The following is a 15,477-nucleotide window of genomic DNA, read 5'->3' as shown; positions in this document are numbered from 1 at the left end:
TATTTTTTTGATGAAATGCTTGGCTTGGCTCAAGCCAATCTTCGGCTCGAGCTTAATCGAGTCGAGTTTGAGTTTCTTTCAAGACATGCAAGCCGAGTTCGAGCTGGCTGAACTCGGCCCAAACTCACTCATGAACAGCTCTAGACGCACCCAAAAACATGACAACTTGCTCCATTTCGCCATAGGGTACTTTTATTTTTTCATAAGAAGTAAAATTTTACTTTTAATATACACTAAAAGTGTGTTTTAGTCATTAACAATACAGACACACGAAAATTCGTGCACTAATATGATGCATATAACCCTGTTTGACATGAGTTAGGGATTCTTTTGTCCAGATTTTGATGGAAATATTCTCTAGCCTCTCAGAGTATATGAATCGGGTGGTGCGTTTTAATTAATAATGCACATCCGTGTGTTGCATGTGGCAGTCATATTTTAGATATCCTTGTCAAAAATATATATATATATATTTCTAATGTTCCATCCTCGTGCACATTAAAATATTTGTAATTTTCTTAATGTGTAGAAATACAACATGCCCCTCGTCTCACTAGTTAGGACCTAACTTCCATAAGCAAGTTAACTTAACTCATGATTTACACTTTACAGTTTACACATGCTGGTTGAGTTCTTTGATTGTTTGAGAACAGTGACCGGATGTTATTGTTTTATGTATTTAATTTAAATTAGTTACATATATTAAATATTTTAGAATAAAAGTAACACATGTTACGATTCCCAAACCGTGAAATGAGGATCTAAATTAGGTCTGGTCGTCAGGCCGGGCCGCCGGTGGGTACGCGGTACCCGGCCCAGTCGGGCCCGAATTCAGGCCAGGAAAACCAGGTCTCGGGCCCAATGGTGTGGCCCGGCCCGACCGGTCCCCCATCCTCCACCTCTCTTGCTTCCCCCTTCCCCTCCTTCCTCAGCCTCTCCTTCTTCCCCCATCCCCCCTTCCCCTCCACCTCTCCTTCTTCCCCCATCGGGCCGAGCCCGACGAGCTGACCCGGGCTTGGTCTTACAAGGCCCGACGGGCCGATCCGGGCTAGGTCTTACAGGGCAGGGCCTAATGCCCACCCCTAAATTAAATGCTATTGATAGTCGTCCACGTGAGCCGCAATCTTTTTTTGTCATGACGTTTCAAACTTGTCTAACCAAACGCTGAGTCATAGCCAAACTAAAATATTGTTTCTGGAAGGAAAACGGATGGTGGGTTCAATGGAACTGATTCGAGTAAGCACGGGTTATAGATATTTCTTTCACTGAAGTATAAAAAAAAAAAAAAAGTTGCTAGGCTCCATGATTGGGCAACGACAATAATTGAGGGCATTGTCCGGATTCTCAAAAGTAATCAACTACGACTGAAAATCTCAATAATGGAGAACAAATGGAGGCAACGATATCTCTTTAAATCTTATCCTTAGGGCCCGTTTGATGGGAAAAACCCCGTAGCTCAAGAAAAAAAAAATTCAAATTTTTAAAAATTTTGTGGTTTATCTTGTTGAAAGCGTTTTCGGAAAGAAATCTCCAAAAACATGTTTCCACCGCAACCAAGAGGTGGAGAAATGTTTCCAAAAATATTTTTTTGCCCGTCAAGGATCTTTGCGTCGGGCTCCCCTGGTCTTCCTCTTCTTATCTTCGTCCTCTGCGGCTGCCTCACGTTGCTCGTCTCCTCTTCTCATCTTCATCCTCACGGTGCCGCTGCCTCGTCTTTCTCTTTTTTTCTTCGTCCTCCACCACTGCCTCACACTGCTGCTGCCTCGTCTTCCTCTTCTCATCTTCGTCCTCATCAGGTGGCGGTTTTCATTTTTTGATAGAAGTTTCTTCAACCACTCTCTCTCTCGCTCGTCCTAGCAGTAGACAGCGTCTTTCTTATTCTGTTTATCTCTTGCTCCTTTTCCTTGACGTTTTTCTTCTTTGCGGCTTCCTAAAACTGATCCTCCTCCACTTCCATCTTTTTCTCTATTGTTATTTTCCTTTCTGATTAATGATCTTGGAGACCCGTTTTGCCTAATTTTGTGAAGGGCTTGACTTAATTTTTTAATGTTGTTTTTGACTGCGGGTTTCTTGCCCGTTCTGCACACATTTTCTGGTTTCAATGTCCTTATTACAATCGCGTGTATAAAGAGGAAACCAAAGATGGTAGATGTGCATAATGGCGCCTACCATCGTTATTGTCCAGAAACCAAAGATGGGGTTTCGGGTTACTAATAGTCAACAGCAATAAAAAGGAAAAGGGCAGGGGAAAAACACAGGGAGTAAAAGTAAACGAAAAAAAAAAAGACGAGTGAAGCCTCTGAAAACTGCAAGCCCCCCCTCCAGAAGATCAACCAAAGAGGCATCAAAGGCACCACTTCACGTAGGCATTTGAGAGTGAAGCCTCTGATAGCAGTGGTTACGTTTATTTTGGTTTTGCTCTACCACTATCGTTGCACTAATTTTGACTATAAACAAGTGCAATTAGTGAGGAACATGTCCACTAGCAGGTTGCTCATTGATATTGTTTGTCATGATGACTCAAAAAGAGGTTATGGCCTGTAATTCGATGATTAGTGGTTACATTAAGAATGGCATGCTTGATGATGCTTCAAAATTGTTTGTGCAGATGCATAAACGAGATACTGTGTCATGGAATTGTATTTTACAAGGCTATGTAATGAAAAGTGATATGGCTAATGCATGTAATTGGTTTGAAGTGATGCCTCAAAGAGATACAATTTCATGTAACACACTGATTTCTGGTTATCAAAGTTGGGAAGCACTTTTTTGGCTCTCCAGGGATGATTGTTGATGGATATCAGCCTGATCAAGGCACTTTTACAGTTGTCCTCTCAGTTTGTGCTGCTTTTGCTGCTTTAGGATGGGGGGAAACGGTCCACCTTCGCACAATCAAATCTTCTTTTGAACATGATACTTTGGTTTTGAGTTCACCAATTACATGTATTCAAGATGTGGTATTCTGTGTGATGCTGCATTAGTTTTTGACTGAAGAGAGATTTAGTTGCATGGAATGCTAGGTGCCTGTATGGTTGACCTTCTTGGTAGATCTGGTCACCTCAATGAGGCTGTGAAATTTATAAGGGAAATTCCTGATGATCTTTTAACCACTGAATGGGAAACCTTGCTCAGTTTATGTAGAATTCATGGGAATCTGAATCTGGGAGAAATTGCTTCCAGAAAAGTCATGAATTTGCAGCCTATAGATGGAGTACATGTACTTGTTTCAAATATGTATGCAGCAAGGGGAATGTGGTGAGATGCTGCAATCATTGGAACCCTAATGAGGAAACGGAGAGCAAACAAGCAGCCAGGTTGCAGTTGGATTGAGATAAATGCAAAAGCAAATGTGTTTTTTTATGATGACAGATCTGTAGCACGGATTGAACGCAAACATGAACTGCTTGGATCCTTGGCAGCTGTAATGGGAGATGTTGGTTGTTTAGTTCAAACAATGGCATGACATTTTGTCAAATGTATGTGGTCATGTCTCCAAATCTGATGCATGTCAGCCCTCACCTTTTGTGGTTACAGCTGCTTGCTGAGGATGCTGAAAGCATTGCAGTTGTAGCTAATGTTTGAATTTTGTTGTTGGACATATTGTGATTACTGACCACAAAGTGGTGGCATTCATTGGGCCCCTTGCAACTATTTCAAAGTTGTTAGACTGGGAACAAAACCACTGAGCAATATAGGATTGAAATCTGGAAATGTACATGGTGAAAATTTCATAAGCAGGAAACAGGAGGTACGACATGCTGGTAGTCAATTGGAGATTGAACCACATATGACGTAGAAGGTGGGCTGGAATTGGTAGGCAAACTAAAAGGGAAGAATCAAGGAAGAAACTAAACGGATTCAATTGGAGGTATATGAACACCAAGAACCAGATGCATCCCACTAAACGTGGAAATATATTTCTTTTTCATCAAACTAAGAAATATCACACACACATCAAAATGAGGATCGGAAAGATTTTTCTCATTTCATTTTTCCAGAAAATATATTTCTCAGTCATCACACACACATCAAAATGGGAATCAGAATGATTTTTCTCATTCCATTTTTCTAAGAAATATATTTCTAGAAATATATTTTCAATTCTAGATTTCCAGCCATCAAACGGGCCGTAAAGAAAAAATCTTATCCGTAAATTTTGTGATATCATTGGCACTAATGTTTGTGAGGTGGTCAAGGATTTTTTGAAATATGACTCTTAGTAAGGAAAGTTAATCGAACTCACATCCTTTTGATTCCTAAAAAGCAATGTGCAATAGATATTACAAATTTTTGCCCCATCCGTCTATGTAATAATACATACAACCTTATTACTAAGGTGATTGTGGAGAGAATGAGGAGGATAGTTAGATGTCCTAATTTCTATCCTTTTTTATGTTAGAACCGAAACTGCTAAACGATAGGTTGGGATCGCCCGAGCCAGGGATCTCAGCCAAAAGTGAGTCGGGTTGTTACAGTGCTATCAGAGCACGGTTCAACACTCGGACCTGAGGCCCCACACACCCAAACACATGTGCTTTAAAGGAGATAAATTATAACACCCAGAAAATTTAGTCTTGTGTTGAATTGTGATGGATTTTCAATGGCTTATAAATGAAATTATTAAATAATTGGTTAACTTTTTTTTTTAGAACCGAAATTGTTAGGGGCAGGTTGGGATCTGCCGAACCAGGGTTCGAGCCCACCAATGAGTCGGGTTGTTATAGTAGTATTATAGCACCGTTCAAAGCTCTATATCTGAAAATATCCATGTTAAGTTTACATGTATCTAACAAGAAGAGGCAACAATATCAAAGTAGCATTTATGCTACATAACTAGCCCACTATGAGTTACATATCAAGCAAACTCATCATGGCAAAAAGGCTGCCTTGAATATTTTGCTCAAGGTGCCGAAGCAATCACCTACCTGAAATTATAGGCGATTAAGAAAATCTTAAAATTATTAACCGTCGCAAAACATTTATCTCATCATTCATAAAAAGTTCATAAACACGATACATATTTTCCAAAAATAAGAGAATGTGACAGCAAGGATGGCTCTCTTCCTTGTCGTTACATCAGTAATCACTTGTTTCAGCTCATCAATGAAACTTCACAGAATCACACCTGACCTTGATCTAAAAGTATTCCAGAAATCTAAATAAGAAAAAGAAAGGGATCAGACGATGGTAGGATTCTTGAGAGCATTAAAAGAACCAAGAAATTTATTACGATGACTTCCACATATTGCATCTCGAGACCTTCACTGAAAATACTACAGCATTTTCAGAGAGAAACGTCCACTCCTAGTAAGGCTGAACGATGAGTTTGCGTCACTAGTGTGTGTAGAAAAAACAAAAAAGCTTGTTCCAATTACCTCAATGGAACATGAACTATGGTATCTAGATAAAGACATTTATGAAACAAAAAGCTTGTTCCCTCTCTCTGGCTCCTGAAAACATCAGATATTATACAACCATCAATTGTTCTTGAAAGTAAAGTTTTTTTATAGCTATCATTTCAAAGATATAATACACACGTATTTTAGACGCAAGATAAACAACAAAAATAGCAAATACTTGAATTTATATGTTCTTTCATGAAACCCTATGTGATGTTTCAGCAAGTGCAGGAATTATGTAATCTACTAATAACTGTTTGACATAAGAAAATGATTATCACCAGCTCCAAATTTCATACAGTTTCTATTTATTACCGTACCAGGTGGTCACCATTTCCCTTTGATGGTTTGCAATTTATCCACTGCGTAAAGGTACTCTTAGGATAGAGAAAACTACAATCTCTATTTACCTTCCAAAAAATCAAAGAACATGTGACGAGTTTCTTTTTCCTCTATGAACTTTCTTGACAAATTAAATCCTTAGATAGATTCAGAACAAAACAACATAGACAAGTGCATGATCAGCACCAAGATAAAGAATCACAAACCACTATCAAACTCCGATTCCATATCCACCCTCAGCAAGAAGGTGATTACAGTCTCATGGACATGGGAACCCTTGTCATGAAATGCTTGATCCCATCACGGTGCAGGACCAAGCAACAAAGAAAATTGGCATCATGGCAGAACCCAGCCACATCCACAATGACATGCACGGAGGTGGATTCAGATTTTATCACATACAGCTCATGTTTTCATGCTTTTGGTAATTTCAAATACATGTTTATGACATTTCCATTAATTTCATTTTTTCAACTTTTTATTGGTTCAAAAATAAAGGAAAATGTTTTTACAGCCCGCTTTCTAAAACACGCTTTTAGTTGACAAGCCAAAGCCACGTCAGTCAGATCACATATCACTGTGACATGGATGTGGTCCTGTGGGTATATAATCATGATAGAAGCACACATTATACATGGGTCAAAGCTCACCTGATCTATCACTTAAAATTAAATCTCGAGGCACACCACAGTGTTTTTAGTTCATATGTCACTAGGTAACTAGAGATTTTAATTTTGTGAGGCCAGTGTTTTGAATTATGAACCACTCTGGAGAACTTGATGACTATGCTGCAATAAGATGGACAGTTGCAGAGAACGGCAGGAACATCTAAAGAGAAAAACAATGAGCTGTCAAAACGATGAACAAAAGGTTTGAGGATGAGGAAGTTAAAAAGCATAGCAAGAAACTCACTCCCTAGCATGTACATGAAGATACTCAAATTGGTTATCAGCACAAGAATAGCACTTTTTTAGAAAAGAGCACTCGCGTTCTTCAAAAAAATGTGATACCAAGTTTACGCACACATTCAGTGCAAGGTGTAATAACCAAACCCACTCTTAGGCTCTGCTCCTTGGTTCTCCCTGGTTCGACGGATTCTAACTCGTCTCATAACAGTTTCGGCTTCAACCCCAAATAAGAACCAGGACAATCGTCTATGTAATAACCTCTTTTACAAACCTTGAAGATTCTTCACAATTTTTAATACAGGACTAAATTTGTAGAGTATTACAATCCACCTCCTTAAAGTACAGGTATCAAAGCATGTGAGACCCTAGGTCCGAATGTTGAACCGGCTCTGATACTACTGTAACAACAAACCCACTTCTAGACTCGGCCCCTTGGTTCGATGGATCCTAACCCACCTCCTAACAGTTTCAGCTCCAATCTCAAAAGGGCTAGGAAACAAAACAACTATCTAGTAACAACCCCTTTATAAACCCTTAAAGATTCCTCACAATTTTCGACTAAATTTGTTGGATGTTACACAAAAAACAATTGAAAACCTTATTTTTGTCCCTAAAAACCTTAGTACATTAAATGCATTAGGACCCATTGATGCTTGTTGTACTTAATATCATAGATGTACTCCACTAGATGATCAACCAATGGATTTTAACAAGAGCTTAAACTTATTAAGTTTTTTAGGAGAAACTAAAGACGGCCCATGCTTGAAAACTAACACGTTAACCTAGTCATTATTACACAAGACCAATGAGAGAGACCATTTTCTTATTATTGTTATCGTGTAATTTGGTTGTGGAAATTAATATTCAAAGGGAAGCGAAGCTGTACTTTTTTCCTGTCCGTCATTCACTTTAATTAGCTTTTATTTAATAGTCTTTTTCAATGGCTTTTATTTTGAAAAATATTAAGTTATTTTTTGAAATTAACGTTAAAATGTAGTTCAAAGAGAAACTTCCCCAAAAAATAAACGAAATACCTTTTGCTTGTGAAGGGTTGGCACTTGGCCGGGTCAAAGCTTTTGCCTTCCTTTAGAGCTTCATCGTGGGGTTTAGTACGTTTGAAAATGGCGCCTCTTGGTTGTACGCAGTTCTCGTTTCCACCGTTGCTGGCTATCAGGCACACTTCCCTTGGAGTGTTCTTGTTAGAATGGTAAAATCCACTACTATACGCTACCCAATGAGTACATCTGAGCAGCCGTTAAAATAACTTGAGTTTGATTGGGTGTAAATGGCAATAAACAATGTTATTTATGTGTGCACTAATGTTTGTGAGGTGTGCCAATTAATGCAAATGGCAATAAACAATGTTAATGAATCTTGAGGGAAGAAAGGACTTCGTCACTAATGCTAGGGAAAAGAAGTGTGCCAATTAATGTGTGACGCAACTCCCATCAGTGGACGTGTCGGGAGCGCTGGTAAACCATTTAGCAACGGTCCTTTATGGTCCACGTGAATGGTGAAGTGTTAGTGGTAAATAGAAAATAATGAGTTTATCATTATAATAGAGTGGACGAAGCTGTCTGTCCTCAGCGGCGTCTTAGCATTGCTTCAGTGCAGACGAGAGATTTGCCGCCAAAGCTGTCTGTCCTCAGATGCAGACGAGTTTTGCTGCTACGGCCGAGAGGCTGAGAGAAGAGAAAATGAGAAGAAGGGAGAGAAGAGAAACTGAGAAGGAGGGAGAATGCGTGACCCTTTCCTAATGAACATGACCGAGAATGAGTAGGTGGAACAGGAAAAGCATTGTAGGAGCGGACCAGAATTTTTCTTAGGAACGAGCCGACAGTTCAGCCTTTAGATTTGGTAGAACCAAATTGAATTCAACTCTAAAAAATTACATTACGTACTTAAAAAATTATATTTTTTTAATATAAAATTTTTTTTTTTTATTTGCCACGGTGGGACCATGGCTTCTGGAGGCAACAACCTTCCTACAGGGAGGACGACGTCTATTTGTCAGATCCAGGTTCCTCGGCCGTTCATCTCACCAACACAATGGCTGACTGTGACTGTTCCCCAGGCTGTCGTGGGATTTAATCACCACGTCTCCTCTCTACAAATATAACGCTGCCCATTTTGCTTGAGTTGAAGAATAAGAAGAAAGACGAAGAGATGAGAAGTTTGCAAGTGCAGGTTCCCCATGTTGCCCTGCTGGCCTTCCCCTTCACATCTCATGGGACTCCCATGCTAATACTCGCGCAGAAGCTCGCAGGCATGGCTCACGACGTCCGCTTCTCCTTCTTCACCACTTCTGCCTCCATGGCTTCCATGTCCGAGCAGATCGCAGCCTGCAAGGACATCGCCAACCTCTCCTTCCACGCCGTCCCTGATGGGCTGCCGGAGGGCTTTGCGTTTTCACCGCAACGTCCCGAGGAGCCCGTCCAGCTCTTCATGAGGTCGGCCCCCGACGGCCTCCGTCAGGCTCTGGCGGCCGTGCCCACCGTTTCCTGCCTGATCAGCGACTGCTTCCTACCCCTTACGCAGGACCTGGCCGACGAGTTGGGTGTGCCCCGGATCTCCTTTTGGACGGCCGGAGCGTCCAGCCTCTCCGTCCATCTCTATACTCACCTTATCAGGGATACGACTGATGCACGTGGATGTACGTCCATCTCTCTCTCTCTCTCTCAAAATATATTTTAGACATTTGCAAGCCACCTTCTTTCTTGGCCGTTAGTTAGCAACCCGTTATATATAAATTAAGGTTATAAACTATTCAGACTACCCCTTTCTTATACAGCAGTAAATTTTTTTTATAGCTTAGTTCCCGACAGTAAACCCATCTTTCCGTTATCTAGAATTATTCAAAAGCCATGAATAAATAAAGGTGTTTGTCTTTTTCATGTATGATAGTTTTTGCTAGTTGCTCTAATAGTTTATGACCTAAAAAAATGGACTTGTGATTCGGTTAATTAAGTAAAAGTGATGCATGAACTTGAAAAAGTAAAAAGTGAAGACACATTGTTAATGAAGCTAATAACACAAGCATAGAAGCACTTGTACGGAAAATTATTGGGATTCAAAGTTAAAAGCTAATGTGAGATTGTTAGCAAGCAAAAAACGTCCTCACCCTTGATCATTATATCTTGCTGGCTTTCTTATTTGATTCCGCCAAAGTCTTCATAAATGATTCGGTCGATGCTCGGTAACATTTAATTGTGTTTAGTACAACGACAGTGAAACCAGAGAGCGACGGAGATGTTGCCGTCGACTGCATCCCCGGCCTTCCTTTCCTAACACTCCAGGATCTACCAGAAGGCGTCGTCTCCGGCCGCCTAGACTCCCCATTCTCCCTTCTTCTCGAAGATGTGGCTCGCACAGCGCCGCGCTCCTCAGCCATCATCGTCAACACGTTCGACGCCTTCGAGTCCTTCTCCCTCCCGGCCATCCGGAACAAGGTCCCGGCCTGCCTCTTCGTCGGCCCACTGTACCGCCAGACGGAAACAGCTGATGACCACCATGGCTGCCTTCCCTTCCTCAACTCCCACCAACCCAACTCTGTCATCTACGTCTGTTTCGGCACAGTAGTTGATCTCTTACTTCCGAAGCACGAGCTCGTGGGCTTAGCGGAGGGCCTAGAGTCCTCCGGGCAGCCGTTCCTTTGGTCGTTGAAGCCGGAGCGGCAAGCTGACCTGCCGGCCGGCTTCGTGGACCGGGTGAAAGGTCGGGGGCTTTTGGTGCCGTGGGCGCCGCAGCCGCTGGTTATCCGGCATGCCTCCACCGCGGTGTTCTTCTTTCATGTAGGCTACAACTCGCTGCTGGAGAACTTGGTGGACGGGGTGCCCATGATTTGCCGGTCGGCGTGGGCCGATAATCATGTGAACTCCCGCCTGGTGGAGCGTGTTCTGGGGACGGGGCTGCGGCTGAGGGGCGGGACGTGCACCAAGGAATCAGTGGAAGAGGCGATTCGGCTGCTGCTGCATGAAGGGGAAGGGAAGGCGATGAGGGAGAAAGTGGGTTACTGGAAGAGCAAGGCACAGGATGCTATGGCGCCCGGTGGAAGCTCGATTGAGAACCTCAAAGCCTTGCTGCAGATTTTGAGGGGGGCGGGACCTAATGGCTCGGTAATGTGAATCGGTTTTCAGAATCCGACTCCGAACCAGTACCATGCTACCGACAGATCCGCGTGTGTCGTGCTTTTTCTTAATTTCCTGTGTTTAATCTTTATGCTTGTGTTCGACTGTTCGTGATGTTGTTATCAAAATCAGAAGACCAAGCAGAGCGATCGTTTTCCTAGTTTTATTAACTTTTAATTTTAGTTGTGGAAGGTAATATTGGCAAGCTTTACTTTTGCCCTTGCCCCGTCTCATAATTTTTTCAATGGCTGTCATTAAAAATAAAAATAATTAAGAAGTTGTACCTTTTTTTTTTTGAATTTAAAGTTAAAAAGGGTAGTCCCATCCTGGTTGGTTGACTGCTCAGTTGGAATCTTCAAGTATGCTTCAATGGCTAAAACACTTATCCTTAAGTAAGTCAAGGTTGGGTGTCGCAACTTAAGCATTGTTTGGAAAGCATATAGAATTCAAAAGTCAAGCAAAAAATAATGCACGTAGAAGTGCAGTGCAGTGGTGAAGTGACGAAGCATATAAATGCATCATAATCATTACAAGTTTGTTTGTCGTTGGAAAATCAAATGGGTTTCCCATGGGCAACGTTTGGATGTGCAAGGGGGTGCACATAGGTTAGGGGCAATCTCCCACTGAACGCATATGCTACGTCCACATCCGCATAGAGTCACGTGGGGATGAGCAAGTGAATGCTCATCGTCGAGTAGGACGATGGTCGGTTGTCTTACTTATATAGTCGTCAACTGGTTTCAACTGGAGTCTTTCTCTCAAGATAAGTTTACCCCCATTTAGATTTCGTATGGAAGTAAATAAGCACTTGGAGGAATAGCGATGTTCTGACAGGGCTTTATGACTATGGCTTGCCGATGGTTTACAATGGAATAAACTTGGGTAATGGTGTGCTGGGTGCGTAACACTTCTCGTCTAGTCCAAAGTCTCAGAAAATAAATGAATGTTTTCGCTATCTTAAACAGTGAGTCAGGCTAGCCGAAGGCTTCGAGCAACCTTCAACACCCCACGAGTCAAATAAAGTTTCAAAAAGTCCACTCGTGACAATAGATGTGTCTACGTTAATTTTATTTACATCACTGAATTGGCGACACTACGGAAACCTTTCTCGAAGAAATGTAAAGCAAAGGAGACAAGGAGAATCCGTAGAAAGAGAGAGAGAGAGAGGCTTCATTAAAATTAAATATGAAGAAATGCTTACTTCTGACAAGACACTCTATGGGTGGCTGGTTATGTGCAACGCTACGACTGGTGGGTGGCGTGACGTAGATGGGGCATCACATAATGGCTGGCCAGCTGGGTTGGGAGGACGTCCAACGCTCCCAGCACACTAAATAATCGGATCCCCATTTACTCCACTACGAAAAGTGTAGGTCCGCACCTACACCAAACCTTCTGACATTTACTCCGTGGCTGGCTTGCGGTCAGCATTTTATGCTATACCAAACATGCAATCAATTATGGTCTGCTTATTCAACTACAATCCACTTTATATGGGTTTATATGGGCGCCCCAACTTGATGATCAGCTTTTTCTTTTTACTTTCTTCAACAACCACATGTCCTTTGCATCGAATTCAGGCCCCACTAGATAAAAGGAGTCGGGTTTAGTTCGAGCCAACACCTAAAACCCGAGATCAGACCGACACTTAAAACCCGAGCCCAAGATTGGCTCAGCTAGACTAAAATTAGATATATATATATTTAATATAAAATAATATATAAATATAATTAATTATAATATATATACATATATGTATATATATATATATATCAATAAAATTAGTATTGAAAAAAATCTTATCGAATCCAACTGGGTTTAATCGGGCTGACCTAATGCCATTTTTTTGAACTCGAGTTGAACCGAGTACCCAACCCGATGCCCATACTTGGTGCAGTTCTACCACATTTTCTCCAAAAGCTTTCCCTTCCTTTAGCTTTAAGCCTGGCAACTCTTATGTGACAATGTTCTCCTACTTACTTGTCCGCCGATCTTCAACATTCAAATATATGTTAGGAACAAGGCCTTCTCTCTCTTCTTTATCACATCAAAAGAAACCGGAGAACGAAATAAAAAAGAAGACACAAAGATTTCACGTCGTTCAAAGACAAAACTTTTCATTATCAGAGAAGCATCAATGAATGCAAGAAACCGCCTCCTCTTAAACATAGACATTGCGTAAAATTGCATGAATACCTCTATACAAAAATTCGTAGCCAATGAGTGTAACTCAAGTTCCACGCTTTTTACAAGCTTTGCTTTATGAGAAAACTGATCTAATATAGCCAGAGAGCTCTATCGATCTTTAACAAGTATATAAGGTTAACTTTAATTTTTATTTTTATTTATTGTTTCATTACAAAACAGGCGTGATGCATATTGACAACACAAAATTATGCAACCCACCTCCTCAACAAGACCCGACGTTCCCTCCATTGCCCCGGTCTCCCAAGTCTTATGCTGCATTGGGACTTAGGTAAAGTATGGTACACTCATCAATTTGAATGTCGCAATCCCACCACTTTTGGCGATTTAAGAGAGTATAATCCACAAGAATCAAACATGTGACATATCTTTTATACACTTGCATGTCTACCTTTGGCGATCTAAAAGAGTAGAATCTATAATAATCAAACATGGGATGTGCCTTCTATACGCTTGCATACCCAATCAGCTGAGCGGGAGAGAAAGAGAGATGCATACCTCGATGCCACTGTGCGTTTTTGGGTTGCTATGGTAAATGGGCTTCACGTAATGGGCTGGAGATGGGCAGGAGGACGCCCAACAATTTACTGGGGTAAATAGTCGGACACCAATTTACTGGAGTAACTTTCTCTCAGGAGGGAGCGTCGACTTAGACCGAAACTCTCTTTAATATTTGACACTCACTCTATTTCTACCACATTTTCTCCAAGAGCATCGTCTTCCTTTAGCCTCAGCCTCGTGCTACTTACTTGTCTGCCAGTATTAAACATCTGTTGGGTAGTGGCCTTGAGCCCCATCCCTTTCCCTCTATAACTGCAATGGAGATCCTGCAGTTATGAAATTAAAGCAGGAAATAAATCAAATATTAAAGTTTTCGTTTTAATTCTTTTCATAAATCTTCATGTCATAACCGTAATTGGGATTTGGGGAAACCCTGAGAGGCTGTCTATATAGCTCAGCCTCTATTCATCTAAAAGTGATGGTTGAGAAATCAACTGGGCGTCTCTCAGAAGCAAACCCCCAAAATCAATTTTTCTCTTGCTTCTTCCTTTTTCTCTTCTATTTTGTCGACGGTGCTGCTGTGGAATCGTGGCTGAAGAATCACCGATACCTTCTGCTGCTATACTTCTTCCAAGTTTCCATCAGTGGTATCAGAGCCACGCTTCTTCCAAGTAAGTACATCGATAGTTATTTGTATATGAAAGCATGCTAGAAAAATAGGAATTCATGCTAGAATAAAAGTTTGAAGCATGCTAGTCTATAGCTTGCAGTTTTCAGCAGGATTATGGCCTGCGCTTATAGCTTGCAGTTTTATTTATAGTTCTAGCAGAACATGCTCTGCAGCTAACGCCTGTGTATCATGCTATGCCTAAAAAAAATAAAAAATAAAATAATAATAATAATAATAATAATAATAATAATAATATTATTATTATTATTATTATTATTATTATTATTATTATTGATTTGAAGCATGAATTCAAATGCATGAAGCATGCTAGTTCGAACAGTTTTTTTTTGTTCTACAGTTTCAAATAAAAATTGCGCTCTGTTTATTGCTATATCTCTGAGACCTATGAAAACAGAGGCAGCTCAACGCCTCAAACGACAGAAAGCAGAGCTTGCTCTGCTCGACTTACAACAGAATACTAAGGGAAAAACAGGGAAGAGTAAGGGACTTTACTTGGAACAAATTCTGATCCCTTCTTCCGTTGGTCTCAAGATAACCGTCTCTTCGATCTCACGGGATGGAGTGCGCTAGTCACTTAAAAATTTTTGGCCGAGACTCTGGTGGTCGTTTTTTCTCTTACGACAACCCAAGACCCTTTAGCCAGCTGGTGTCCGCCTACCTAAGTTTTTTTTCTCTTCGCAACAACCCAAGACTGCTGCAGCGAGGAGACGCTCTCTGACCGTCCTCCTCACGATGGTAGCAGAGACCTTCGACCGTCCTCCTCACCTTGGCTGAAAGGTGCCTCTCCCAGATCTTCACCGCGCCGTTATCAAGGTCTTCTTCACGGTGGCGGTGGAGAAAAATCGCGCAAAGGCGACGGCGGAGGGGCGGACGAAACCCTAGCAAAAGGTTTTTTCGGGAGTGGAGTGAGAAGCTCACGAAGAGGAGAGAGAAGAGAACGAAAAAAATGAGGAAATCTCGTTCGGAGGGGTATTTATACTAACAATTCAGAAATTACGAAATTAGTCCACAGTTTTCGTCAAATTGTCAAAAATACTGTCGCATTTTTCATAAATTAATGCCGCGCAGCATTTTTGCTGAAAAGTTTTTCAAAAAGAGGCTTACAAAAATTAATTTCAGCAAAACCAGGAATTTCATACGAAATTTCGTGGTGGTACCCTCAAAGTTCTTATAAATTTTTGAAAGAGGGTTCTGAAAAATTGTTTTGCAATTTCAATGGAAAATAGAGTTTTTACGTACAATTACATATAGGTACCACTCCAGCTTATCAATTACAAAACAGACATCTTAGAATGTCCTACGGT

The 15,477-nt window shown here is 41.2% G+C and overlaps 1 protein-coding gene and 1 long non-coding RNA gene across 2 annotated transcripts; one reads left to right on the top strand and one right to left on the bottom strand.

Annotated features, from left to right (window-relative positions):
* The first annotated feature begins 8,761 nt into the window (after positions 1–8,761).
* On the top strand, positions 8,762–10,987 carry LOC116249850 (anthocyanidin 3-O-glucosyltransferase 7-like). Its single transcript, XM_031623151.2, has 2 exons — positions 8,762–9,302; positions 9,878–10,987. Exons 1-2 carry the CDS (start codon positions 8,816–8,818, stop codon positions 10,771–10,773), a joined length of 1,383 nt encoding a protein of 460 aa, XP_031479011.1. The 5' UTR covers positions 8,762–8,815; the 3' UTR covers positions 10,774–10,987.
* A 2,093-nt stretch (positions 10,988–13,080) lies between these two features.
* Positions 13,081–15,252, bottom strand: LOC126409963 (uncharacterized). The gene is made up of 2 exons (XR_007572986.1): positions 14,666–15,252; positions 13,081–13,808 (listed from the first exon to the last, which is right to left on the bottom strand). It is a non-coding gene; the product is annotated as an uncharacterized LOC126409963 (long non-coding RNA).
* Positions 15,253–15,477: the final 225 nt, after the last annotated feature.

This window comes from Nymphaea colorata, chromosome 3 (assembly GCF_008831285.2).
Source record: "Nymphaea colorata isolate Beijing-Zhang1983 chromosome 3, ASM883128v2, whole genome shotgun sequence".
Taxonomy (NCBI): domain Eukaryota; kingdom Viridiplantae; phylum Streptophyta; class Magnoliopsida; order Nymphaeales; family Nymphaeaceae; genus Nymphaea; species Nymphaea colorata.
Note: the sequence above shows the minus strand (reverse complement) of the source record. Positions and strands in the feature narration are given on the sequence as shown.

What these genes read in the sequence shown, in the direction of transcription:
- LOC116249850 (XM_031623151.2), top strand. Translation starts at nt 8,816, where the DNA reads ATGAGAAGTTTGCAAGTGCAGGTTCCCCATGTTGCCCTGCTGGCCTTC. An exon ending in TACGACTGATGCACGTGGAT is followed by an intron (nt 9,303 to 9,877) that starts GTACGTCCATCT and finishes GTACAACGACAG; the next exon opens with TGAAACCAGAGAGCGACGGA.